The sequence below is a fragment of the Lissotriton helveticus genome, chromosome 6 (genome assembly GCF_964261635.1).
Source record: "Lissotriton helveticus chromosome 6, aLisHel1.1, whole genome shotgun sequence".
NCBI classification, from domain to species: domain Eukaryota; kingdom Metazoa; phylum Chordata; class Amphibia; order Caudata; family Salamandridae; genus Lissotriton; species Lissotriton helveticus.
This window is the reverse complement of record NC_136067.1, coordinates 144,212,996-144,237,397: the sequence shown is the minus strand read 5'-3', so window position 1 is coordinate 144,237,397 and position 24,402 is coordinate 144,212,996. Positions and strand designations below refer to the sequence as shown.

The window sequence follows — 24,402 nt, the reverse complement described above, 5'->3', positions numbered from 1 at the left end:
AAAAAGAATGTGCACCTCTTAAATGCATACAGGCCAACATTTTAGAATGGAAAAGTGGGGGATTAAAAATAAAATGTAATCAGCAGAATTAATTTCCCACTTTCACTTCTATTAAAGCGGAGGTAATTTCTGGTGGGAATTTGATTTTGGCTTAAAATTCGAGAATCTCCCGTCTGAATCGGGTCTATTGGCATGTATGAAAATGAAAACTGAATGCAAGTTAAACTAATCTGTAGGGAAATAACTTGTTCTGGTAGGAAAGGTCATTCAGATAATCCAATCACTTAAGATCTCTGTGGGTGTAACCAGAGTTTCACAGATTTGAATCTTGTTCCTGTATTAGATGCACTGTCTATATTTGCATCATGAGGGCACCTTTCAAAAGGAGCACATGGTGCAGACCGGGATAGTGCATCCTAATGTAATGAATGCTCTGCCGTCAGGGCAGCCGCTAACTTGCGCCTGCCCTCAGGGTTGGATTGGGATTCAAAATCAGCTCAAGCACGCTAAAAAAAAGTGGCCCACATTTGCATATTGCCTTTCCTCAAAATACTGCTTCAGCATCATTTTATTTAACCTCTTCCATGCTGGTGACGGAACCGCTCCGTCGCTAGCCTCGGTCGCGCTGTGCTGGTGACGGAGTGGTTCCGTCACGGCCCGCTCGGCGCGCCTGCGCGACGATGATTTCGCGCCTGCGCGGCACGTTCTATTGAGCGGGCGGGGCCGTGACGGAACGGCTCCGTCACAAGCACAGTGCGCCCGAGGCTCGTGACGGAGCGGTTCCGTCACGAGCATGGGAGCGCCGCGTGGCCCACCCTCCCCACTAGCGCTGCGGCGGAATTGCCGCCGCAGCGAAGATGTTAAAAAAGGGGAGGGGGAGGGGCGTACAAAAAAATCCATAGATTAGTTTATACTGGTGACTGAAAACAAGTGAGGCCACTTCTGCTCAGGCCCCCTGCCCCGCTAGGTATGCATACATTAATGGGCCGGCCAGCGAGAGAAAGAAAGTGACACCTCTGCCCAGGGGCGCAACTAGAACCAAATTTCGGGGGGGGCTAACACTTCAAATGCTGGAGGCGGAGCCAAATTCAGAGTCAGACTAGAAATTGCTGGTGGGTCATCCTGTCATTGTAGTGGCATAATGCATAGGGGTTATTTTGTTGCCGATACATCACAGCTCAATTCAAAGCACGTTGGGCTCTAACATTAATGTATTCATAATAGTATTTACCAAGTTTTGCAGGAAGTTTAGGACTTTCCTTTAAAGAATTCTAGTAGAACAAATATTAAATGTTGTATTTTAGTAAACATTTAATGAGTTTACCTACCCTCACATGACATTTATTTTTATAATTACAGTTTTACCAACAATTAGTGACATATGATGCACTGTAAAACACCTGAGGTGAATTGTATTGGCTTCAACCCATTAGCCATTCAAAATACTTTTAGAAGATATTTGGGTACCTCCATCGTCCCACCTCCCAGAGTGGTTCAAAAAATGGTGGCAAATAGTGCAGTTTAATCACACTTCTATAGTTATTGTTCTACTGAATGAAATGAATGATTAAAAATAATATGTAAAGTGCACTTTTACCCTAACCAAGCAGCCTGGTGCTGAGCAGTAAATGAAGGAGAGGTGGAGACTGCACTAATATGGAAAAGGCACGTTTTTTTTGTTGTGAAGGACTAGAGTCCTTGGAGCTCGGGAGCCAGAGAGTTTCAGTGTTTTGATGCCAGAAATAAGCAGCATCAGCATTCATTAGGTACTTGCCTAATGTTAGGAATGTACGCAGTTGACTACTGCAAAGCATAGGATTTTGGAAAGAATATAAAGAGTGATACAATGGTGAAGAAGCAGAGAATCTGTTTTATGGAGAGTGCCAAGATCTAGGAACAACACTTTGAAGTCACATTGTTTCACATTCAAAGGCAATAGACAGTACAGCAGTGAGTAAGAAAAGATTGTGAAGCAAGGGGGCAGTCCTCAGATGAGGCATGCAAGAGGGTTTTGAATGATTTGAAAGCAGGAAGCCCAAGATAGACTTTCATTATCTAGTTGTGAGAAAATAGTTTAATTTATAGCAGTCCTGTGATCGCGAGGAGAGATGGTTTTGCCTAACATGAGGATGCTGTTAATGCAAGGAGAAAATGTGACTGATCTGCTGAAAGAATGAGAACATTAATCCAGGATTTTTTGCTGAGTCAACCTCGAGTGGATGATGGGTCCATCTCCACCACCACCATTACCAAATTGAAGACCATATCTATTCATTGAAGGTTCCCTAAAGATGAAGCCCTCTGTGTTGTCATAATTGAGTTTTGATTTGACTTAATCCAGGAGGCAACTGTGAAAAAGCAAGATCATAATTTCTCTTTGGCAGACCCCAGATCATTGCAGAAGAAAATGATCCTCTGATATCATCTGTGTAGGACATCACAGAGAAAGTAAAGGGTTGTATAAATAAAGCAAACTTAATAAGATAAACAGTAAACAATGTAGGGCTCAGAGAAAAGCCCTGTGGGATCCTGCAAGTGAGAGATCTCAAACATGACTGAAATACGGGATGTGAACTGTTTATGCCCTCTCAGATAGAAAAAAGGTCAGACACTCCAGGGCAGTATCTTCAATGCTACATTGCACCAAATAATTGGTATTTTAATAAACATTTTATAAAGTTTAAAACAATCATGTTATTACAGTGCATATGAATATCACCTTAAAGCACATACATTGTTATTTTAAAATGTACTCTTTATGTGTTGGGGGTCAGCTTTAACCTGTTTTTAATGAGTGATCACAACTATGCAATACCATAGGATACTGATTTGGACCCCGAGTAAACTGGGTCTCTCAATGGTCGTGAGCCTATTAAACTTTACGGTGTATCTGCTCTTCCGGTGAGCAGTGTGTTGTCATCCCTTGCTTATCTTCTGACTCTTATACAGTATATATTTATTTGTTAACCACACACCAGTGTCTACATTGAATTGGTAAACACACACCAGTATAGTGTTTTATGCAGTTGGGAGGACCAGTTATTGAGGGTGGCCTATAATCTGAAAACTTTTCAGTTTACAACATTATTGTTTCCACTAGCTGCTCCATGTATGTGTATAACTGAGTTTCTCACTGTTGTACATTCTGCCTCCACCTATTTCTTTGTCTGCCTCACACTGTTTTGTTAAGTGCTATTGATGCTCTTCATGACAAAGCTATGCTACATGTTGCTGCCACTATGGTCAAATCTGCACACCTGAAAAGTCTTCCTTCTTTTGGCTCTAGGCATCAAGACCATCATGCTCACCTTCTGAGTAGCCTATTCTTTCACCTACTACTTTTGCTGTTGTTCAAGTCATGTTTCCAGTAGTCTAATAGATGCCAGCACTCCTAAAGACAGACAGATGATGATCAAATCTATCTTTAGACCCTCATGTCTGAAAGATTAATCTTTAATGTCCATATCTTTCTGAGCTTCCTTGGGGTGAGATAGTTTTGATGAAGAAACTTACATTGTATTAATTTGAAAAGGGCAATGATGCCACTGCTGGTAATTGTAAAACATCTAGGAGGGCTGCCATTGAGTAGACCACTCTCTTAGAGTTCAAGGAAGTTTAACTATCCAAAATGAAGCCATTTTGATCATGAGACAGAGAGCAAGGGCAACAATCTATTTACCAGCACCTTCCCCAGCATTTTATACTGTATAGTCATCATAGAGAGTGGTTGCTTGAAAGTCCTATCAAAACTATCACAGCCAAGTTGTAGAATCACTACTAGAATCTCTGTCATTTGCGGAAGCATGAGTAAAGGTTCAGTCTGGTTATAGACATCCAAGAGCTGAGGAGCCATCAGTCTTTTGTATGTTGAGTAAGATTTGTTTGGCAGGCTATCCGACCCTGGATTCTGGCCATTAGTTATCACTTCTATAGCTTGAATAGTTTCCGCCAGGGGTGCCTCCAGAGCAAGTCTATGATCTTGTGATGAAATGTGAAGAGCCTGATGTCCTTAAATCTTCTGTAAATGCACCCTATATCTCACATGGCAGCGCATCCAATCAGATGAAGCAATTAAGAAAGTTTGCTAACAACCAGCCTGATCTATCACCCTCTCAGAGTGGTTTGGCTGTGAATTCCTTGAAAGCAAATGGGGTTCAATCTATGTTTGATCATCTTGTACCTTTCCCTACATGCTAGTAATCTATCATTACTCTTAATGTCAACCCCAGTATCCCTCAGAGGACTATGCATGGCAGTCTCTCTCTTGCATGCTTCCCTCTCTAGCAGCACTTGAGCCCCAATTACTATGCTGATACACACTACCCAAAACATTAGCTTTAACACTTATTATTCAGTCAGCACTCTCCCTAATGTACCTCCACTTTCCCTACAATAGTCCACATTGGCATTGCTCACAGCCACCCAAAAAGTTGCATTTCAGAGCGCTGCCACCTAAGGTTTCCATGAGTGAATGCTAACATGCAATATACCCCAGCCCAGGTTAACTAAGAGCAGCAAGTGGGCCTTATTATTGCGCATACGTACTGAGCATCAGCCACGAGTCCCATATTCAGGAAAGTTTCCGGGTCATCTCTGGTGCCACTAATCACCAATGTGCTGTCTCCTAAGCCACAGGTGATAATCAAGTCCAGCGATTCATAGAGTGCCTCCACTGATGCAGCAGCCCTCTCAGCTTGTGTAGAGTAGCGGATGGTCTGTCAACCTTTTGTGTTTATCTCCTACGTTGTGGTCTGGATTTCAATCTATTCTGGAATGACGAATAAATAGGGCTTCCCGAGTTTGTCAGAGCTACAGCCAATTTCCATACTGCTGATGTATCAGTATAGATGTGTGATTTCTCATTGTACAAGACTTTCAGGTTCTCTGGGGAATGAAAACATGTACTTGAGGTGTAATTCAGGGAGTTGTTTCTTAACTTCCAGATATGCTCTCCTCTGTTTTTGCACCATTAGAGTGTAATCTGGAAAATCAGTACTTGTGTATCATCAATTGTGTATAGTCCATCCAGGCCAGCCTGGAGCTTTTGTGGTGCCCTGACCCAAAGAACCTGTCTGTCTATAATGCTCAAACTGTGTGACCCTGGGCAATTGCTTTCCTTCACTGCGACTCCTTTTTCAGGATCATTATTTTTAAGGCACCTTGAAATAATTGTTCAGGATGCAAACTGTGCAGAAACCTCTCTTGTATATTGTTTAATGCACCACGATGTTGCTCAATATATAACAATAAAGGCCTTATATAGGAGGCTCTAAACACCTGCCCTAGGCATGCTTGCCTACCACAAACTGTCAACTGGAAGCCAGACTTTTGTCACAGCATGGGCATGGTCTGTTTCACAGCATGACTGATTACAGTTAACCCTTCACCCTGTGTAAAATGCTGCACATCATGCTGACAGTCTCACTTATAGAGCATTGCATGGCCTCTTCAAGGAGCAGAACCTGAAGAAAATTGTCCTGCCTGCCTACTTTTTGGCAGTGCTGGGTCATCTCACCTAGCACACTGCCCGATTATGCCGCTTTGTGTCAATCTTTGATACCAGAGCTGCATGAGTATGCTTTATAGTGAGCAATATAGGTTAAATATGTCAGCAGTGTCCACAGTTGCAGTTCAGCCCTTACCTCCATGCCCTAATCTTCAACTGTCAGCTCTCCCCTGTCTCTTACCTTCTTCCATGCATGCCTACCCTTCCTCTTTCTTGCGGAGCATTACTTTTTCTGACTGATTAGTTCCCTCATACACTCGCGTTTCCCCCTGCTCCCTCCCTCTTTCCTATAGCCTGTTACTTTCGCTCACTGGTTCTGCCCCACTTTTATCCATTTTTCCCTCCATGCTGTAATTTCCCATCGGATTGCACCTGGCCAGTCTGTTACCTAAATAGCAGATATTTTTAAGTAACAACTGGTAAAAAAAAACCTTGGAACTCAGCAAAAGCTCATAGTTAGTCTTGTTTGAAATACGAGGTCCAAGCAGTTAATACAGGTATATATCCATAGCCACTGGAGGTATGCAACTGTATGGCTGTGGTTTTTTTCTCGCATAGTTGAATATTTGCTGCATTTGCCACATAAACTGCCTCACAATCTCCAAATGTTAACAGAAAAAAAAATGTTTTTAGCTTAAATTTTCAAAAGTTACTAAAAATGCAGGAACATGTTGCCACGCAGTGGAAGGACTTTTGAAAATGGTGACTGGTCACCTTTCTGTTGCTTATTTCTATATTTGAGTTTTAAACTAGTATTAATGAGATGCAACCAATGTTTAGACAGTTAAAAAGTGTCAAATTTACAAATTCATATAGTAATGCTATCACAAAATGTGCAGCATTATGCCACATAATTTACTCAACCTTGCTGCATGATTTGTCTCTCCCCTGCTGCAGAATTTCAGTGGCCCTGCATAAATCACATCAAAATTATTACCAAGCAACATACTCAATTCCTAAATTATTATTAAAGCTAACAGAGTCTTACTCTTCGCTGTTCAATAATTGTCTCTAAACATTTTTGATGACCTGACTTTATGACTTCGATTCCCCGTGTATTATATCTAATAATTGCAGCTTCACATTCACTGTGCTCCAGATGACGTTTTATTTTGTCTATTATATCTGAGTGCGCATTGCGAACTCCTCAAGACTACTATACTTTATGTGACACTCTGTACTGTGTTCATTTTAAACCCCACTGTCATTTTAGTTTGGTGACATTATAAATTAAAATAAATTGCCTGAGCAAAAAAGTTAAGAGTTGTGAGTGAATAATTGTATTTAAAAAAAAAAAAGGCTAACAGCAGATTTAGTTGCTATTCACTTACCAGCCTCCTCCCCATTTGCATCTGAAAATGTGGCAACCCTATGTTTATCATGAATGATATGCCCACTTTACAATCATCTCTCCGCTACATTCTTTGCAAAAGTCTGTCATGATGTGGGTGTATTCCTTTTTGTTTGCAGGATACTCTGTTCATTCCCGGACGGGGAGGGGAAGGTTAACTTTACTTCACACCTTTGAACACTTTTAACTTTGCCAGTCTCGCTGCTGTTGTCATGCAGATACAGCCATTAAGGAATGAAAGGGTCATTCATGCAGGGAAGTGTACTAAAAGAAAGAAATGGGTAAATAGGATAAACAAGAGGATAGCTGTAACCGCCAGGGCTTCAGGATGGATCGAGTAATATCCTGGATGAACCTTGACTACTGCCTGGCAGCCTCAGCCCGGCCCACGGAACCTGACGGGGGGGGCTGAAGCCCTTTCAGCCCAATGGTTGTTGCGCGCCTGCCTCTGCCTGTTGCTAACCGTGGGTAATGAGAGCCCATCTGCCTCCAGAAAGGCCACTCAGACACCCACTGGGCCGCTGGCTGTATCCGAATTACCGCAACACTGCCCAAATCTGCTCCCAAGACTGCTCCAAAAAGCAGCCCACAGTTGGAACTTGGCACCAGCCCCTCGGGCATTGCCCGAGTGCCCGCATTACCAATCCGACGCTGCCTGCCCTGGAGGCAGCTCTTTCAGTGATCTAGAGAGCTGCTACTTCCAAGCAGCTCGTGTTTGACAGCACCGATGGCAGGCTGCCCGCATTTTAAAGTGGGAACAGAGATCCCCCTGCATGCGGGTGCTGTGAGTGTCAGCACCCACCTGCAGGAGGATGTCTGAGGGGGGGTAGGGGGGTCTATGAGATCCTCAGATCCCTCCTCCAGAGGCCTGCTCTCAGGGGGCGCAATAAAAGTGCAATACTTTGTGGTGCACTGTCAGTATGCCTTCTAAGGGCCTGTTTGCCTCTGCAGATGTTGTAGGGTGCGAGCGCAGAGGCAAAGTAGCCCCGCTACAAGCAAATGAGGGAACGTCCTTTCATGATAGCGCTGGGCTAGATGTGCACCCGCACTACCAGTATCAGACAAGGGGGTGTAGAAGCATCTGCGACCCCTTCTGTAATACCATAGTGCCCACACCTAGCAGGGGCATAGGCCTGTATATGTAATACAGACCATTGTTGGTGTGGGGCAATAGTGACGTATCTTTATAGTGCAATGAGGTCCCAGCATGTGACTTACTGTAAATGTTATGTCATTAGTTTAAAAAATATATATTACAGTATAAGAAAGGCTACCGGTAAATGTGCAAAAAGTGCTTACAGTTCTTTCAAATGTTATGTTTTTGGCAATACACGTTCACACTGTAGCTGTTGCAAACCTTTTTATATTTGTTTTCATTAAAAGAAAACATTTCAGAACTGGTAACAACCTTACAGTATGTCTCAAGATGAATGACTGTCAGAAAGACGCTCTAAATGAATTCTATTCTTTTCCATTATATACTGGATCACGTGCAGCCAGTGGCGTAGCAAGGGCGGGATGGCACAATTTTTGGGGGTGGCGGCCTCCCCCGCACATACCTGCCATGTTGGGGGCTGCAATTGCCAGCCCCCGCCGCTCTTTAATGCGGCAGTCACTGGAAGGCAGTGGCAATCAGAGGGATCGCCAGCACCCCCCGCTATTCAATGCGGCTGCGGGACGCAGGTACCACCACTGCCGGCCAATGGTTTAGCTACCCCACTGCATGCAACCTTTAGATTTCATGATTAATAAATTGCACACATTTATCTTTCTCTCAGGAGAGGTTGTTTGTTTCTTCTTTAGCTGTCTGCCCCGTTAAAGTGCAGTAGACCCCGGGAACAGTGGTTGCATGCAGTCTCTCATAACTTGCAAAACACCTATACAGTGCGTCTGTATAAGTTTAAAATGCCCATTTTGCAAACGTGGGCCAGTTTTTTAGGTAGAAGCCTGCCAGACAGCCCAGCTGTCTGGTTTGCTAACAACATCTAATTCGGAAAGCTTCCCTGGAAATGCCATCCGCCCTTTGCTTACTATTGTCTTTGTGGTTTGTAACTCACTTTAGTTTGCTTTCTATTGGCTGGCTCTATTTGTTTTGGACTGTGCAGCTTTAGTTCGCCCCTTCCATTGCCCAAACTCTATTTACGGTATTCTTGCACCACTGCTCGATTTCTGTAAACAGGCCTTTAAATCGTGTTCTTATCTTGTCACATTTGCTGTGCATTTAAAGACACAAAGACAGAGATACCAGGGAGCTTGGGGTTTACTTTTTTTCCTCTGACTTCAGAGTGCGAGGATTTATGTGACAATTGTCCTGGCTACTGGGGATGTACTTGAGGGAATCTGTGCGATGTGATTTTTTTTTGTTCACAACAAAATGTAAATGTCAGTAAATGAACCGTGCAGATATTTCAAAATATATTGGAATGAGAAAAATACACAAGAAGCTTATTTTTTTGTGATTATGAATTGTGGTGGAAACAAATATTTTATTACGATCAAAGCACATCAGTGCACTAGGTGATGACATTTCCACACATTATCGTACGTGTGCTGTATACTTTTGTCAGTAAAACTATGTCTGTGCAAATGTAATGGTCAGTTCAATTGAAGATGTGTTGTCTGTAATGGCAGTACACTACCACACTGTGCATATTTTACTTTACCCCACTCCACTTTACACATCAATGCAGTCTATTCTGCACCCCTCCACACCGTGGCATTCCATTGCACCTCACTCCACACTGCATCATTGTGCTCTATTCTTCACCACTCTGCTCTACACCACTTCACTGTACACCTCTCTACTCCACGCCACTTTACTTTATGTCAATGCACACTACCCCACCCTACTCTACTATGCACCACTGCACTCTGCTCCACTCTACTGTCCAACGCTGAACTTTATGCCTCTGCACTCTACCCTGTACCACTTTATTCTACGTTAGTGCACTCCATGCCAATCTACTCTATGCCACTCTAATCGACTCAGCGCTCTAAGCCACTGTACTCTACTGTGCACCGCTCTACTTGGAAAATAGGATCTCTGCGCCACTCCACTCTACGCCACAGATCTCTTCACTGCACTCTGCTCTACTGCCCTCTACGCCAATGTACTTTACACCACTTTACTCAAAACCAATACACTATACGCCAATCTACTCTGCACCACAGCACTCCACGCCACTATAATCTGCAATATTTTACACCACTGCACTATACACCACTGTACTCTATACCATTGCATTCTGTCACTGCATGCCACTATATTCTACTCTGTACCACTGTACTCTATGCCACTCTACTCCACTGCACTCCACGCCAATGCACTCTATGCCACTCTAGTGTACATGACTGCACTCTACAACAGTCTACTCTGCAACACTGCACTCTCTGCCACTGAACTCTACGTCACTACACTTTACTGTGCACTACTCTACACCAATGCACTCTATGCCACTACACTCTCCCATGTACCACTCATTCCAAGCCAATGCACTCTACTCAAAACCAATGCACTCTACGTCACTTTACTCTGCAACACTACACTCTTCACCACTGAACTCTACACCATCCTGTCAGCTTCTTGCTCTCTAGTTTGTCTCGAATTTTAAACCACTAATACCTGTTATTATTTCACTTTGCGTGCCTGAAGGGAATTTGGGGGGGGAGTGCCTGATATTTTGCTTTGTATTTTCGTGCTCTTGGAACTTTTAATAAAATAGAATTAGCGCTTTGTTGCTGGCATTTCTCGGGGCTCAGTCCTCCCTTGCCACGGCTCCGTTGCACTCCCGACCTCAATTGCAGCCGGGTAGCGGCCATCTTGGACGTGACACGCGCTTCGCGCGGTCAGCGGTCCAGTCGTTGCACGCATCTCCTCAGAACTGGGCAAAGTTATTTAACCGGGCCCATTGCTGCAGAGCGCTGCTCCTGTCAGCTTCTTGCTCTCTAGTTTGTCTCGAATTTTAAACCACTCGTACCTGTTATTATTTCACTTTGCGTGCCTGAAGGGAATTTGGGGGGGGAGTGCCTGATATTTTGCTTTGTATTTTCGTGCTCTTGGAACTTTTAATAAAATAGAATTAGCGCTTTGTTGCTGGCATTTCTCGGGGCTCAGTCCTCCCTTGCCACGGCTCCGTAGCACTCCCGACCTCAATTGCAGCCGGGCAGCGGCCATCTTGGACGGGACACGCGCTTCGCGCGGTCAGCGGTCCAGTCGTTGCACGCATCTCCTCAGAACTGGGCAAAGTTATTTAACCGGGCCCATTGCCTCAGAGCGCTGCTCCTGTCAGCTTCTTTCTCTCTAGTTTGTCTCGAATGTTAAACCACTCGTACCTGTTATTATTTCACTTTGCGTGCCTGAAGGGAATTTGGGGGGGAGTGCCTGATATTTTGCTTGTATTTTCGTGCTCTTGGAACTTTTAATAAAATAGAATTAGCGCTTTGTTGCTGGCATTTCTCGGGGCTCAGTCCTCCCTTGCCACGGCTCCGTAGCACTCCCGACCTCAATTGCAGCCGGGTAGCGGCCATCTTGGACGTGACACGCGCTTTGCGCGGTCAGCGGTCCAGTCGTTGCACGCATCTTCTCAGCACTGGCCACATTTTATTTAAATGTGTCTGGATAGAATGCGCAGCGGGCGAGCACAGCGGGCGCGCCTAAGGCAAGCCCGTCCGCGCCCAACCAGGTACATCCCAGGAATTAAGAGCGTTGGCGAAACATCACACCCTGCTGCCTCACGTTGTGGTTAACCGCATTCGGTCGTACCAAATAGGAAACGAAACAGTGGATTCGACCATACCCCTTTATGCTCCTCCCACTAGCGGTCCTACCCCTCCCAAGTCATTGAACATTCGCCTTCTCTATCTTAACACCAGGTCATTAGTCAAACATCAGCTGGACATTTTTCTGTTGCTTTCTATCGAAAAGCCGGATGTGTTGCTGCTTACAGAAACATGGCTGAGCCTGGAGTCCACACCAGATATACTAGCTGCTCTCCCCTCAGACTACTATATCTTGAATATCAACCGGCATCCAGGCAAGTCGGGCAGGGGCATGGCAGCTATTATACATAAGAAACTTAATAGTACCTTAAGGTCCTCCCTGGAATTGCCCGATGTGGAGAACATGGTAGTTACCCTAGATTCCACTGCGGGAACTATCGCACTAGTGCTGATTTACCGCCTCCCTCAGTCCATGCCATCCTTCCCGCTCTTACTCAGCGAACAAATGGCCAACCTTTTGACAAATCATTCCACGGTCTTTCTCATAGGGGATTTGAATTACTGGGCTACCGACGCACATAGCGGACCACAAGCAGTAGAACTGTTTGAATTACTTTCCAACTTGAACTTAACCCAGATTGTATCATCCCCTACTCATATTAAAGGACATACACTGGACCATATTTGGTCCCACAACCTGTCAATATCGGCACCCTTGATATCTCCTTGTATATGGTCAGACCACCACCTGATTGATTGTACGCTCAGTCTCAGCAACAGGCAGAAACAACCAAAGGTTTAGGGAGGCTTAAAAAGAAAGTGGAGAACTCTTGAAACTCAAGAGTTCATTCACACTCTTACCGGCTCTCTTCCCACTTTTAACTCAAATGTTGACGCCATGGAAACTGCCATCGCGGAATGGCTGAAATCAGCCATTGATGAGCACGCCCCCCTGATTCCATTTTCTCGTACTGGACACCAAGATGCTCACAAATGGTACACTGCCGAATTGAAGTCACAAAAATTATCGCTTAGACAATTAGAAAGGAAATGGAGGCATGGATATCTTACTCCAGACAGACTTAAGTTTCTGTCGGCTCGTACAGAATATAAAAAAGCAATATTGACGGCTAAAGCAACACATTTCTCAGCTAGAATACTTCATGCGGATAACAGAACCAAGGAAATATTCAAAATTGTTGGTGAGATCAGTAGTGACGAGAGAATACTTCCAAACCATGCTCCCACGCAAGAGATGTGTGACGTCTTAAACAATGTTTTCGTGGACAAAATTGTAACCATTAGATCAAGCATCTCTCCTTTGACCAACATAGTATGCCAGAATGATGTTTCTAGAAACCCGGTCACTATGACTTCTCTCCCCGCTTTATGCCCGAAAAAGCTTTCTGACTTACTCGTCTGGGTTAAGTCCGGCTCTCCGAATGACTGTTGTCCTCCTGCCATTATGAAAGATATATTTACAGCACTGCCACATAGCAGTCTTCCTTTTTTTTAATGCATCTCTTAATCAGGGGGTAGTACCGCCTGCTTTTAAGGCTGCCACAATAGTTCCCCTTCTGAAAAAACCCGGGTTAGATCCTCTTATTCCTGCCAACTACCGCCCCATATCGCTACTTCCCTGTCTGTCTAAAATCCTGGAGGCACATGTGGCCAGATGTCTATCTAGCTTTGTGGAACAAACGGAATATCTGGAACCAAATCAAGCGGGCTTCCGACCGGCCCACTCAACAGAGGCAGTAGTTCTGGCCGTCCTGGACACTTTAAGAGCTAATTCGGACAGGGGAACTCCTCAGGCCTTGGTGCTCTTGGATTTGTCTGCAGCGTTCGACACGGTCGACCATAACATCTTGTTGAACCGTGTGGAACAAGCAGGCATCCAAGGTTCTGCCTACAACTGGCTTAAATCTTTCTTAACTGGCAGAACGCAAGCAGTACGACTGGGCACCCTTACTGCCCCAACTATGACCACCGCTTGTGGGGTACCACAGGGCTCATCCCTGTCGCCATTACTGTTTAATCTTTATCTGAGGCCTCTGCTCTATTCCTTAAAGAATCGGAAGGTCACAGTTTTTAATTATGCAGATGACCTTCAGTTGATCTTCCCCCTAGACGGTCCTAACGCTGCTGTGGAATTCCAAACCACCATGCTACATATCCAACACTGGATGGACAGCAACCAATTGAAACTCAATCCGGGTAAGACGGAATTGGTGCTGCCTGGGAGGAGTGAGGACTGTTGGGGTCCACACTTTTGGCCTAGCGAACTGGGTCCCCCTCCTGTTCCATCCCTGTCGGTAAGAAGCATAGGGGTAATAATCAATGCAGACCTCTCGCTGAAAGGACAGGTGGGCGCAGTGGTCTCCTCCAGTCTCTATCAGCTTCGCAAAATCAGGAAGATTGCTCATCTGCTGACTTACTCGGCGCTGATCCAGGTGGTGATAGCATTGGTCCTCTCACGCCTGGACTTTGCAAATTCCCTCTATATTGGCTTGCCTCAGTATTAAATGAAACGGCTGCAAATGGTGCAGAACCAGGCAGCCAGACTAATATATAAACAGCCAAAATGGCACTCTGCCAGGTCCTTGCTGCTGAAGCTCCACTGGCTTCCCGTGGAGCAACGTGCGACATTTAAGACCGGGTGCCTCGCTTTCAAGGCAACAGTCCAAAATTCATCACAGCCATGATAAATAAACACGTTTCTTGGCGCAACTTGCGCTCATCTTATCTGCATCTTCTATCTGTTCTGACTATAAAACTCAAACGGGTCGGAGGCTGCAGATTTTCTTACTTGGCACCCACCTTCTGGAATTCTCTTCCGGTAACAACGAGAAGCTGCGACAACCTTCTGGGCTTTCGAAAGGCACTCAAGACGTGGCTGTTTGGACTAGCTTACTAATAGGGTCTGATGTAACAACTTAAGCAGGAGTAGCGCCATAAAACCCTGGGGTGACCGTGCGCTTTATAAGTAAATGATAACATAACATAACATAACATTCCTCGCTGCTCGTCACTTTGCACCACTCTACTCCACTCACACCCAACTGCGTTCTACTCCACTGTATGCCACTACTCTCTATGCCATTCTACTCTGTATCGCTCCACTCTACACCACTGTACTCTACGCTAATCTACTCTACAACATTGCACTCTATGCCACTATACTCTATTCTGAAACAATCTACCCTGCTCCACTGCACTGTACTCCACTCTGCGCCATTCCTCTCTACGCCACTGTACTCCACTCTTTGCCATTCCACTCCACTGCAATCTACCCATCGCCACTCCACGCAGTTGCACTCTACAGCACTTTACTTAAAACTCATACACACTACTCCACTGAAATCTGCTCTGCACTACTGCACTGTATGTTACTATACTCTACTCTGCAACACTCTACTGTATGCCTAATCACTCTACTCTGCACCATTGCACTCTGTCACTTTACTCTACACCACTTTATGCCACTGCACTCTACAACACTCTGCTCTGCAACACTGCACTCCCTGCCACTGAACTCTAAGCCACTATATTCTGCACCATTCTACTCTGCACCACTACACTCTACTTTGCAACATTCTATTCTATGCCACTCTGTTGCACGCTACGACAATGCACTCTACGCCAGTGCATTCTATGCCACTACATTCTACACTGTTCTAACCAACTGTGCACCATTGTCCTCCGACACTGCACTCTACTCCACTTCACTCTACTCTGCACTACTTTACTCTATGCCAGTGCACTCTACGCTACTTCCATGCACTACACTCTACACCACTCCAATCTAGTCCACTCTACTCTGCACCACTCAAATCTACGCCACTCTACTCTGCAACACTGCACTCTACCCTGCACCACTCCACTCTATGGCACTTAAATCTATTCTGAAACAATCTACTCTACGCCACTCGAGTGCATGTAACTGCACTCTACTGTACACCACTCTACTCCGCTACTCTATGCCACTCCACTGTACTCTGAAACAATCTTCTCTATGCCACTGCACTCTACGTCATTTCACTCTATGATGCGCCACTCTACAGACACCTCTAGAATACATCAAGTAGGGATGCGATGTTGGGTCATGGTCCCGTGCCTCACTAATGTAAAGTGTAGAGTGTTGTGTCAATGCCCCTGCATACCACTAACACACACCATAGATGCCAGATTCACATTTTCTCTCCACTGCTCACTGACAGCATGAATGGAGTGTCCGGTTCAGGCAACCACTCCTCACTGATGAGTGCTGTGGATGAAAAGTGCCAGCTTGTTGTCCCCAAACTCTTCACTGATAAAGTGCTGATACAAAGCTAGGAGTTCACACCCTCACTACTTGCTCATATAGTTTAGGTACAGACTCCTGGGTTCATGCCTCACTTTTGACATACGGTCTGGATTCGCAGTATGGAGTTCCCGCCTCCTGCCCTTCAATGATTGGGCCACTTTCCCGCTCCTTATTGATGCACGGGTGTTCTTGCGCTCAGTGTTCTTACGCGCTAGACGTTTCTTTGAACTTTACCTGGTTCCACTTAAGAAAAACTAGTTTTCCCAGCATCAATTTTATTAAGGTTGCTCAAGTAGTTGATAAATATCCTCCTGATATGTTTGTTTTCTTTTCTAGGGTGCTGGTGACAGTTTTGTTGGGGCTTTGGCTTTCTACATGGCCTACTACCCAGATCTGGACATGGAAGAAATGATCAAGCGATCCGGCTCCATCGCATCAGTGAGCGTCCAGGCAGCAGGGACACAGTCCTCCTACCCCTTCAGGAAGGATCTTGTTCAAGACCTTTTTTAGAACTCTGGCCAACCTGGACAATTCAACAATAAGATCTTAGAGGTCTCTGTCTCAAGCAGCCATTTGAGAATTTCACAATATAGATCAGTTTATAAGTGAAAATAATAATCAGTGACGAAATAGGATCAAAGAAAAAAATATAATTTTTATTGTATCGTATAATTGACTCTTGAAATTGTGTGTTCCGTTAGCGTAACACACAGTGGGAGTGGTGTGATAATTGCGCTCACTGATTTTGTGCTCAGTTTTGTACAAATAATTGAACTTTGGAGGGGGTGATTTGTTGTTTTCAGGTTATGGATGAGTGACTATCCTGATGCTTTTTTAATGGAGAAAAATCGCTCTGGGATGAGGTAGTATCGGTTTATCTTTATATATGAAAACAGCTGAGGAGTTTAAGGTTCTCCTTTCTCAGGTTTAGTGATATCATCAGTTCTTTATTGCAATAAAGGATTGGTTCATGGTGCTATGTTAAGACATTACACAATATTTGAGTAGATAAACTTGAATGCCTGACCCGTCTAGTCTATAGGATATATCTGTGTGCGTCTCAATCATCAGAATTGGTGCAGAGACATGTCATGAACTACCTGGACAATTCAACCTAGTGACCAACCTAGTGTCATATGACTAGACACATTCCAGAAACACTTCCAAGTTGCCTTTTAGCTTTTCAGATCCCTTTGGATGGCAGTGTACTTTTTCGTGTGCTACAGGAACATCCAACAATCTCGCCCAGTACAAGTCCAAGAAAGGATTGTCGAAGATTTTGTTTGACTAGCTAGTGTGAGACAGGCCACCAACAATAACTATGGGCCTGATGTAGATTTTGCCGAACAGGTTATTCGGTCACAACGATGACGGCTATCCCGTCTACCGAAATATAAATCCCATTATAATCTATGGGATTTATATTTCGTCAGACAGAATACCGTCACAGGATACCGTCACCTTTGTGACGGAGTAACTCGTCCACCGAAATCTAAATCAGAACCGTAGTAATTGATTTACCCATTGGACAGTGTATAATATATACGGGTGCATAGTGAATTAAATAATCAGGGTAATACTTAAAAGGTTTTCCCAATATTTTCTTAGATTGTTTTTTGAAACAAGGCCACCTAATATGGATCACATTGCCTGCCATCAGCAGGTAAATGTGCCTTAGTATATCTGTACCAATCTATCAATGACTGCATAATTTCTATGAATTTTTCATGAATTGTACATCTATCGAGAAGCCTTCACTATCTTGTGCTGTTCATCTTCTGTAATGCATGGTCGAATCAAGGTACCATTTTGCCTTATATGCATATCATGGAATTTCTTTCTCCGCCTCTAATGACCTATATTTTTGTGCTATGTCCCTGGCACTAATCTGTTGCACATTCAGAACCAAATGTCTGTCTTGTCTCTTATCCATAAGCCTTCACTAACAAGTGAGTGCCATACTTGTGTATAACAGCGACATTGTTTCTCGTTACCCCAGAAGCACAATCCTCTGGAAGAGACATGGGATCCCACTTTCAATGAATATACTTGTGTGATATCTATGGTAAAACTGTAATACAAATTGAGCATGGGGCTTTTATGATACCACCATATCCACCACCACAGACCTTAGGTTACCTGTGTTTGAGCAGTGAATTACCCTCCCACACAACTTTGCCCATCTCAAGAATAACACTGAAAAGAATTTTATGTGATCATCGGTATTAATTTGGGTCCCCTTCTCTAGCCCCGCCTTAAAAAAAACTTTTAAGTTTTGCGTATACATTTTGTTACTTGCAGTTCATAAGTTACAATTTCTAATATAACACAGTGAGCTATGAACTGTCATAAAAGTTGCAAACTGCAGGGTATTGGTTGGAAAGTTATGGTTTTCCCCCCAAGTCTTTCATTAGCTCATCGTTGCTAAAAAGGGTTCGTTTGGGTAGAAATAAATTATTATTAGTCAATCCAACCACTGTGGGACGTTTTAAATCCTTAGTTTGTGATTCTCAAGACCAAGCTCTCTTAAAATATACTGCCTACTAGTATGGATGACGTGTCATGCCTACACCTTGTAGCCCTCATCTGCTTATGTAACATTTCAAATACATTCACTTAAACGCTTGTATGATTCATTGTCTCTGTATAATGTGTTTGTGATGTAAAGTACTCTGACACCCTACACTGATATGCTTATGTCACCACCCCAAGGATCTTGATAGCTTTTTCTTACCTAGGAGACAAAGCTTGTGGTCAGTTATCAGAAAATAGCCCAAAAAGGAAGTAACATCTACGGAGACTTTTTCCTACTGCTAAAATATCGTAGCAGCTTTCATTCTCAATTTCTGATTAAAGCAAACTAGGTAAATTCTTGAAAGTTAGTCATACCGTCCTCACAAAATACTGCATGAGATCTCCTTGCCTTAAATTAGTAGACTAGCGTGCAAGTGCTGGGTGGTATCCATGTCATCTTCTAGTGCATAGAAAAGATGGTGTGTTCTGTCACAATGCATGCCTGGTTGACGTGGGTCGTAGAGTAATTCCTCAGAAAATGACTTTACCTATTTGCCGATATTCCGGTTACTCCACCTTGACGGAGAACGGAAAGGTATTTTGGCCAGAATGGTTCTCATTGTCGTCAGCCCTTCTTCAAAAGCAAACCATAGTCCTCCTATATTCATGTGCCTACTCAAGGGCTGTTACGTGGCCTGATCTGCACTTCCACTACTGGCACATTATCATGAATGTCACCCACCAATTTCAGACAAATATGGTTTAAGGGAGGACATTTCTCTCTTGATTTGTTGCTTTTCAAGCCTCCTCACCCCCTTTACAGGTTCAGGAGCCCCCGAATCAACCATTTCGAATATTTCTGAGGTCAGCAAGATGCTCTTCATTGCAATCTAGAGCATTTCACGTTGGATAGTTGAGTCTCCTTTGCCCTGGTGCATGTCATATTGTACATTGGTGTGCTGGTCCCTTACAGCATTTTGCAGTAGGGAAACAGTGCTTTCCATTGGGGTGGGAGGTTCTGTGCTCTCACCAACTGAGGATAATTAGTTTGGTACTCCGATGCCAGGCCTGCAAGAATCTCTGAATGCTGCCCTCCTTAAAAGTCAAGGATCCAGATAAAAAATGTCTGCCATGTTGTGAAGATGGTGTGTTTTCAGTTGTTGCCATGAGTATTCTGTCACTGTGACTGGGTCCAATCATCTCCAGGCCAAGGTAATCCCTCAGGAACGCATTGGAGATCATACAGGTGTTCGTCTAGTCCTGGATTTAACAGGTTCTGCAATACAGACCTCCTGCTCACAATTAGCAATGGCTGGTGAGTAGACGAGCCTGCTGTATCTGCGTTTTCATACTGGCTAATTCAGTAAGAAGCAACCGACCAGAATGATGGGATTGTAAGAGATGCTGCTCTTCTAGCTTCAGTTTTCATCCATTGCTACTCTCTATTAGTTCTGCTTATTTGTGATAGTGTGCGATATTAAGTTATGTTTCTCCTGGGCTATGTCTGGTGGGAGCTTGCAGGAGACCCATCTCACTGCATAGTCATGTCTTATAGCAGGATACAATTAACCTACGAAATTATCAATCGTCTATGCGGACACACCCATCTTGGAAGGCAAGACTTCCCATATTATGTAACTCCACCTCACCCCAAGCAGGGCAGCTTTATACTTCAATATTAATCAGGTCGGTTCATTCATTATGTCTGAGACACATAATACAAGTTCCCAACAATCATTCTTTAGTGAAGTGAGCTGGTGGTGTTAATGCTGATGTTCGCTATTCGTACTAGAGCACTGGCCTATTAGTTTTAGCTAGAACATGGAACCCGACAATTTTCTGCCTCAAATGGTCCTACATTTGTAGCGTGGGAGGTAACACGACTACTAACATCTACTAAAATGTTAGACTTTCAGCAAAAAAAATTGAAGGCACTGGACAAACGGGAATTGAATTTTTAGTTCTCATTGGCAGTCCATGCACTCAATTTGTAGCTGAGCCAGAATCCCCATAGACCACAATTTCAGTACCATCAAAGCGAGGAACTCTGGGGCATATTATCAAGGACGGCCGTTAAAATTATCGCTGCGATAATGGGCTTGATAATATGCCCTTGAGAATTCCAATAGAAGCCCATGTTCTGGTGTCAACATAGGCTTCTATTGGAATTCTCAAGAGCATATTATCAAGCCCATTATCGCTGTTTTAGCAGCAGTTTTCGGCCACTACAGCAGTGATAATTTTATCGCCGTGCTTGATAATATGCCCTTCTGGTTTTTTGTAGCTCAAGAACAAAGCTCACTGGTTAAAGTTATCGTCCAAGCGTGTTATGTGGAGGAGTGATCAATTAGATCAAACAACTATATCACTGAATTGGCTCTGGCTTTTTGACACCATTGATTGTCAATAATATCGACCTATATTTATATCGCACCTAGTACATCACCTTCCACTACGTTGCGATGGTAATTATTTTTTTGTGTCTTTACAATACTGTTAGACCTGGCATCATTGGCGTGAGTTTTCCTTCCATTTTTGACGGATTGTCTCCTCTGTTTTGATATGTTTTTGCTGGATTTATGCTTTGGGCACTGTGCCACTGCTAATCAGTGCCACATTGCAAGTGCTCCCTATGTTAAATTAATATACTAATTGGTTATTCCATGATTGGGTTATTTGATTTATCTGTCAGCCCCTAGTACAGTGCACCATGTGTGCCCAGGCCTTGTAAATCAAATGCTGCTGGTGGGCTTGCAGCACTGGTTGTGCCACCCACAGAAGCAGCTTGTAAAGTGTGTCTCAGGCCTGCCATTGCAAGGCCTGTGTGCAGTCTAGCACTGCCATGTCGACTTGGCCAAGTGCACCCACTTGCCAGTCCCTAAACTTTCCCTTTGCTTCATATTAGACACCCCTATGGTAGGCCCACGGGCAAGGTGCATTGTAAGTATAAGGTAGGACATGCTCTGATGTGTGTAGCATGTTCTAATAGTGAATTACAGCCATTTTCGTTTTTTTCACTATTGAAGGCTACCTGTTCTCATAGGCCAGAATGGGCAGTTAGATTATTACATTTTTATAATCCTAACTGACTCAGGGAACATGGTAGAAATTCGAATTTAGTATGCCTGAACTCAGAATAATAAAGTACATCTTTTAGGAAAGTTTATTTTAATATTCTGTGTTTGCAAATACCACTTTTAGAAAGTAGGTATTTGCTTGCCTAACCATTTGAGCCTGCCTCTGCTGGGTTGTGTATTCCTTGTCGGGGTTTTGTGTGACAGGGCTAGGGGATTCCAGGAGACAGGCTGGGGCAGCCCAGTGGTGAATAGAGATCTGCATCTAGATGGGAGGGAGGAGTTTCACCTGGGACCTGAATAGAGCTGGGCCTTCCCTCTACAATGCTGGCCCCACCCCCTGTGGCTTGTCTGATGTCTCTGCCCTTCACTGTGAAAGGAGAGGAGGAATCATGTCAACAGAGTGCTCCAGAGCTGGATCTTCCCTCCCCTGTGCTGGCTCCACCTCCTGTGGGGCGGCTGATGTCTCTGCCCTGCACAGTGAAAGGAAGAAGAGAGTCATGTAAACAAAGTGCTCAGGAACTGGTTTGGACTAGGCAGAGGCCTCTTTACCTTTCAGAGAACAAAGGATGTTGGGGTATAAATATTGGGACCCTGATCCCAAGAGATTAGATCATTTCTGGAACAAGAAACCTTTCTGCCAAGGTGAAGAACCAAGGAAGCTGCAGGAGTTTGTACTGCCCCTTTGCCAGTGTGCTGTTTGCTGGGTTGGCCTGCAGTGGTTGCTTCATTGCCAAGGGAAAGGAGAAGGAACTTTTTAAGGACTTTCATCTACAGAATATTCTCCAAGGGCTTGAACTGTGCTTGCCTCCTGCTGAAGTCTCAGGGACAAAAGACTTCATCTCCAGCTCCCTCCTGCATTTCCTTGCTGGGAATTCTGACTCCACTGGGAATTCTGACTCCAGACACTTGCGCGCCGCTGCGAGCTGGAGGCACAACGCATTGAGAAGAAGAGTGTTGCCGCCGCAGCTGAAATCGTCACATCGCCGGAGAAGCGAGCCTTCGCCGCATCTCCCTGGAAGTGTGTGTTCATCAAAGCGGTCTGTTGTTGCATCAGTGGAGAAGCTCGACGCCATCGTGAGATTCGCCATCGTGAGATTCGCCACCGGAGAAGCGTGTCGCAGGGCCTGTCGCGGCTCCAAAGTACAGGGTCGTCGCAAGGCTGCCAGGGTGACATCGCATCGCAACCGGATCATCGCATCGCGGCGCCATCTTGCGCACCGCAACGGGTCCGCAGGCCGAGAATCTACGCATCATCTCCGTACCGGTAAGGCTCACGACGAGTCCCCTACTCTGCGCAAGCATTGAGGAAGGACGCAACCATTCCCATGGTCACGGAACCGACGCATCTCCCCTTTTGCGAGCCTTTTGTTCACTTTGCGTTATGCATCCAGGTACTTTGTTGAGAACTTTGTCGCATTTACCAACAACTTGAACTAAGAGACTTTAATAATCTTTTAAGTAATCTTAAGTGTAGTATTGTGGATTTTTGTCGTTTGTGGTCTTGTCTCACGGTAACAGAATGACCAAAGCAGTATCATAGAGAAGAAAACTGCATAGAAAAGCCCATAGGGACTGTATTATTTGGTAACCAGACCTCCTCCTTGTTTTGGTCCAAAAGTCAGCCAATCAGCATTGCTGCCCTGCCCTCACACTCCCCAGCAGAACCTTCCTGCCTCAGATTTCCGGCCCCAAGTGGGAGACATGGATAAATACCGAGATAACAGGTTCTGCCTGAGAAACGGGGAGGTGGGCGGGCGCATGTGAATCTATGAAAGATGATACTGGAGAACTATAGTGTACAGGTAAGTAACTAATTCCTTCTCCAGTATTACATCTTTCATAGATTCACATGCTTGTATCAGAGTAGTAAGTAGTACCCACAAAGCCTGCAGCGTTTCCAGGATAGAACCCAGAAGGAAGTTCTGCAGCTGAAATATCGTTAGTACATGATCTGAAAATACACAGGGCAGATAGTAATAAAAAACCAAATACCCCTTATATCATACAGTGCAAACTCTTGAAAGAAATGTATTAAACCATCTATAACAACAGTATATATATATATATATACACTGTATAAAGTATTAACAGAGAACAAAAGAATACCTTATTGAAATAGACGCCTCAGAACAGCTTGTCCCACTGCCGCGTCCTCCTTCCACGCAGTGTTCAGACAGTAGTGCTTGGTAAATGAATGCACATTCTTCCACGTCGCCGCTATGCAGATGTCAGAAAAGGGGGTGGTGATGAACAGAGTGCCTGAATTAAGCAGACCACTCTTACCCAGTCCAAAGATCAGGGCTTGATCCATCACCATTTTTTAGCTCACTGCACCATCCCAGCTCAGAACTTGGCTATATGCAAATTAGTCTGTTCCTGTCCCAGTGCATGATGGGAACAGGGCAAACCAAACTACCAAGCCAATTCTTATACTGGGAAGGAAACAAGCTTCCGGGGACCGGTTTCTGCCATTTCAGGCGTCGTCGGCCCGGCTTGCTTGAATCCTGATGGTGCAATGAGCAAGGGACTCGCATCTGAGTATACCCTTCCACGCATATGGTGGACAAAATGATTCAGAAAAGGGGGTGGTGATGAACAGAGTGCCTGAATTAAGCAGACCACTCTTACCCAGTCCAAAGATCAGGGCTTGATCCATCACCGTTTTTTAGCTCACTGCACCATCCCAGCTCAGAACTTGGCTATATGCAAATTAGTCTGTTTTTGTCCCAGTGCATGATGGGAACAGGGCAAACCAAACTACCAAGCTAATTCTTATACTGGGAAGGAAACAAGCTTCCGGGGACCGGTTTCTGCCATTTCAGGCGTCGTCGGCCCGGCTTGCTTGAATCCTGATGGTGCAATGAGCAAGGGACTCACATCTGAGTATACCCTTCCACGCATATGGTGGACAAAATGATTCAGAAAAGGG

At 44.5% G+C, this 24,402-nt stretch overlaps 1 protein-coding gene across 1 annotated transcript in view; it reads left to right on the top strand.

Annotated features, from left to right (window-relative positions):
• RBKS (ribokinase) overlaps window positions 1-18,507 on the top strand; it is a 399,775-nt gene extending 381,268 nt beyond the window's left edge. Inside the window, exon 8 of the mRNA XM_078647503.1 lies at window positions 16,219-18,507. Coding sequence (XP_078503629.1) covers window positions 16,219-16,392 — 174 coding nt within the window. The 3' untranslated portion in view covers window positions 16,393-18,507. The remainder of the gene's footprint in view (window positions 1-16,218) is intronic.
• Window positions 18,508-24,402: the final 5,895 nt, after the last annotated feature.